Source organism: Arachis ipaensis, chromosome B10, assembly GCF_000816755.2.
Source record: "Arachis ipaensis cultivar K30076 chromosome B10, Araip1.1, whole genome shotgun sequence".
NCBI classification, from domain to species: Eukaryota; Viridiplantae; Streptophyta; class Magnoliopsida; order Fabales; family Fabaceae; genus Arachis; species Arachis ipaensis.
Window position 1 is genome coordinate 134,720,903 of NC_029794.2, and position 3,394 is coordinate 134,724,296.

The 3,394-nt window shown below is 35.2% G+C and overlaps 1 protein-coding gene across 4 annotated transcripts in view; it reads right to left on the minus strand.

The window, feature by feature from the left end:
* Nucleotides 1-3,394, minus strand: part of LOC107622525 (integrator complex subunit 9 homolog) — a 6,100-nt gene extending 2,706 nt beyond the window's left edge. Inside the window, exons 1-6 of one of the 4 annotated variants that reach the window (XM_016324455.2) lie at nt 3,271-3,394; nt 2,993-3,158; nt 2,171-2,261; nt 1,680-2,069; nt 1,353-1,567; nt 99-425 (exon numbers count right to left, since the gene is read on the minus strand). In XM_016324455.2, the coding sequence (XP_016179941.1) occupies nt 99-425; nt 1,353-1,567; nt 1,680-2,069; nt 2,171-2,179 (941 nt within the window). In that variant the 5' untranslated portion in view covers nt 2,180-2,261; nt 2,993-3,158; nt 3,271-3,394. Of the gene's footprint in view, nt 1-98; nt 426-1,352; nt 1,568-1,679; nt 2,070-2,170; nt 2,262-2,992 lie in introns of those variants that run through there. The other 3 variants (XM_016324454.2, XM_021114908.1, XM_021114907.1) reach the window with 3 other exon arrangements.

Consider the following 3,394-nt stretch of genomic DNA (forward strand, 5'->3'; position numbering starts at 1 on the left):
CATTACTCACTAAAAGATGTTGATTTTCTAAATAAGTATAAATCATGTTTCTAGTTATGACGTAGTTTTAAGGAAATCTGAATATCAAGATCATATACCTCATAAGCAGTTTATCTGCAAGTTGAACAGATTCATTCTCCTCGTCCTCAACATCTTCGGTAGAATTCAAGGTTGAGAAATCAGAGTAAATCAATGCATCAGTCCCCTGTAAACTTTGGTAATCAAAAGCCGCCACTTGAGAAGAAATGAAGCTGGAGTTTGAAAGATAACCAACATCTCCCTTAGGACTATCTAGAATCCAATTACAACTGCCCATTTCTACACCAGAGCTGAAAGCTTTTATAACTAATATGCCATTGTAGCAAACTTCCTCCGCATATTTAAGTTTTTGAATCTTTAGTACACAATCATTGACATCAGCTTCACTGTAAATTTCCACATATGAAAACATGAACCAAAAAATTGCTTTGACTTGACTTGAAACAATAACTGGACTGGCACTAACAACACTCAAGCAATATATATAATACAGACAGAATTGCAAACACACATAACAAATAACTGATATAGTCCCTTAACTGATATAGTCGCTAATGAGAGTTATTTCCACTCATCTCTGCCCATGTTGGGTTTGGGGGAACTCTCCCTTGTTTTTAAATTTTTAATAAGCAACCTCAAGCATCTAATAGGTTAATCAAGTTTAAAAGCCAGGGCTGAAGTGGCCAACCCCATACATTTGAGCACAGGAACATGTTACATTTGCTGGAAAAATTTGCCTTGTGCTCTGAACCAATTAATGTAATATTCCCACATCTATTTCAGAAGTAATTTTTGAGATATAAATAGTTGTTAATGCAAACACTTTAACAGGTAATAAGATTCATATATACAAAATTACAAATTAATATTAACATTAATATAAATGCACACAGTCCAAAGTAATTGTTATGATCTTCCAATTATAATAATCGAGAACTATTGAAATATATATCTCAACTTTGGCAATCTCAGTCTACTACTCTTCCTTGATATCTGCCGGTCATATTTTGTACTCAAACTTACGGAATTTCTATTTGTACCCAACAAAAAATTATGGATCTTCTTGAACACACAGTTAGTGTTTGAATTGTTTAAAATGACATACTTTATAAGTTTAACTTTCAAATAATTATAATTATAATTGCAATTATGTAACATACTGATACCCTTTCATATCCATACAACATTGATTTATAATTTATCAATCACAAATGTTATCACTCATACCGTGATATTGCATTAGTTTTGGGTAAAGAATCTTCAGTCTTTGCAAGTTAAAATCATAAATGTAGACTACAAGAAGTGCAGATTACCTGTATAAGGGCCTCAAACCACCCAACTCCGTTCCATCTTTGCCCAATATTATCTCTCTCAATACAGAAGGAATCTTCTCAACTTCTTCCTGCCTCAGCCATACAGGGAAATCAGTTTCCGTTGGTCCATAGAATTGTTTTAATTCCTTATGCATTGATACAAGATCCCTCATCACTAGCTCACCCAGTCTTGCTGATACTTCGGTTGCGTAAATCTATTCAATTGAAACAATACACTAGGTAGATAAAATCTAGAGACTATGATCGGTGATGATAAGGCTGGTCTCCAATAACAAGAAATAAATCTCACAGCAATAAGAGCACTACCTTAGCCGAGAATCCCTTCATCTGAGTAAGAAAAGGCAATCCTAAAATACCCATTGGACTGGAGATTAGTACAACATCAATGAAAGAGGGATTCCATAGGTGCAAGTTCATAACAGTCTTGTACCATGGTTCAGCAAAAATTAAGGTTTTATTTTCTGGTTGGTTTTCAATTTTCTGCCTCTTCGCAGGCACAGCCATTGAACCAACATCATTGTTTGCATCCACTTTATCTTCTTCTAATGATGGCAATGCATAAAAAGCAGTAGTTACCGGGGAGAATGGTGTGAGAGCAGAAAGGTCTAGTGGGCAATCCAATAGGATCTTAATTCCACCTAAGTTTAGGATGTGACATGGTGGGAAGTGCGATCCCCTACCTTTGCTCAAACATGTCTACAAAAGCACAATAACAAAACCAAAAAATTAAAACCCAGGAAAATTTTTTATCATATACAATTAAAATGCAAAAAAGAAAGGGTACATAAAGAACTCACAAACTCCATTGTTAATAGGTCTCTCCGAAAGGAAATAGTGGTTTGTGGCTATGGGAAGCAAAAAATGAACAGAAATTTACAGCGAAATCACCTGCAAATACACTTCAAACAATCAGTTTGTAATCAAGAGAAATTCACTTGATGAATGAAATTAGCGTCAAATGAAAAAACACCTCATAAATAGGTTGAACCGAACAGAACTAAACTTATATAATTTAATTCATTTTTTTAATCTGTTTTATCAAAAAATAAAATAGCGTGTCATTCTCCTTGCAACTGTGTCAGGTAACCCAGTCTCAGACAAGTTGATCAGGTTGAGTAGCATTAATGTTTCTGGATTATGGACAGAATCTCAAAATTTTCAAAGGGAGTATGAGGACTCTTATAAAATTCTACAAATTTATAAGGTGGATCCTATAAGTGTCTAGTTTATCCCTCAACCATATAAAGCACCAAACAACATAAGGCAGCTACAGAAACATCTTATTAAGCTAAAATCATCATCATGGACCATCATAATAAAGCCTCTTTGCTGTCCAAAATTCTTAGCTGCAACAAAACCCCTTTAATAACATCTCATTCATTGTAATGGATATATCAACAATCCAGCAGCAAGAACTCAATCTCTCAGTTCTTAGACGAAACTCATACATTTTCCTCCCAAAAATCTAGCAGGAATAACATTAGCTGTTTTCTTTCCGAAAGTTTCTGCAGCAACCACATAATATCATGGCATCTAAAAGCAGCTTTAACCTCTTTCCGACTAACTATATAACTAAAACCTTTCTCATAGGAATTTTATCAAACACTTAGCATGCATACCTTAAACTTAGCTTAGATAGGCCCCTTCAAAAATCTCTCACCTCTAGCTTGACTTAAACTAAGTAGCGAGCTGACATTCCACTTCTTTTTGGCTTGTGAATGAAGCTCCGATCGATGGTGAAGATAAAGAAGAGTGATTTTCTCGGATGAGCTTAATAGTGGAGTTCTGCGAATCATCATCAGAAGAAGAGTGATAAATGAAGAAGATAAAGTGGAGGCACTGTAAAGTTCAAGAATAGAGAACAGAGAGTGGAGCATTCAGTTTTGGGCAAACTAACATAGAAGCCAACTCCATCGCCGACCACCACGCCAAAATCGGAGCACCGGAAGCCACGATTTTATATTTTTATCCGCCTGCTTCACCGGAAGTGTAAATTTATGTTTTTTTTTTTTTTCCATGAC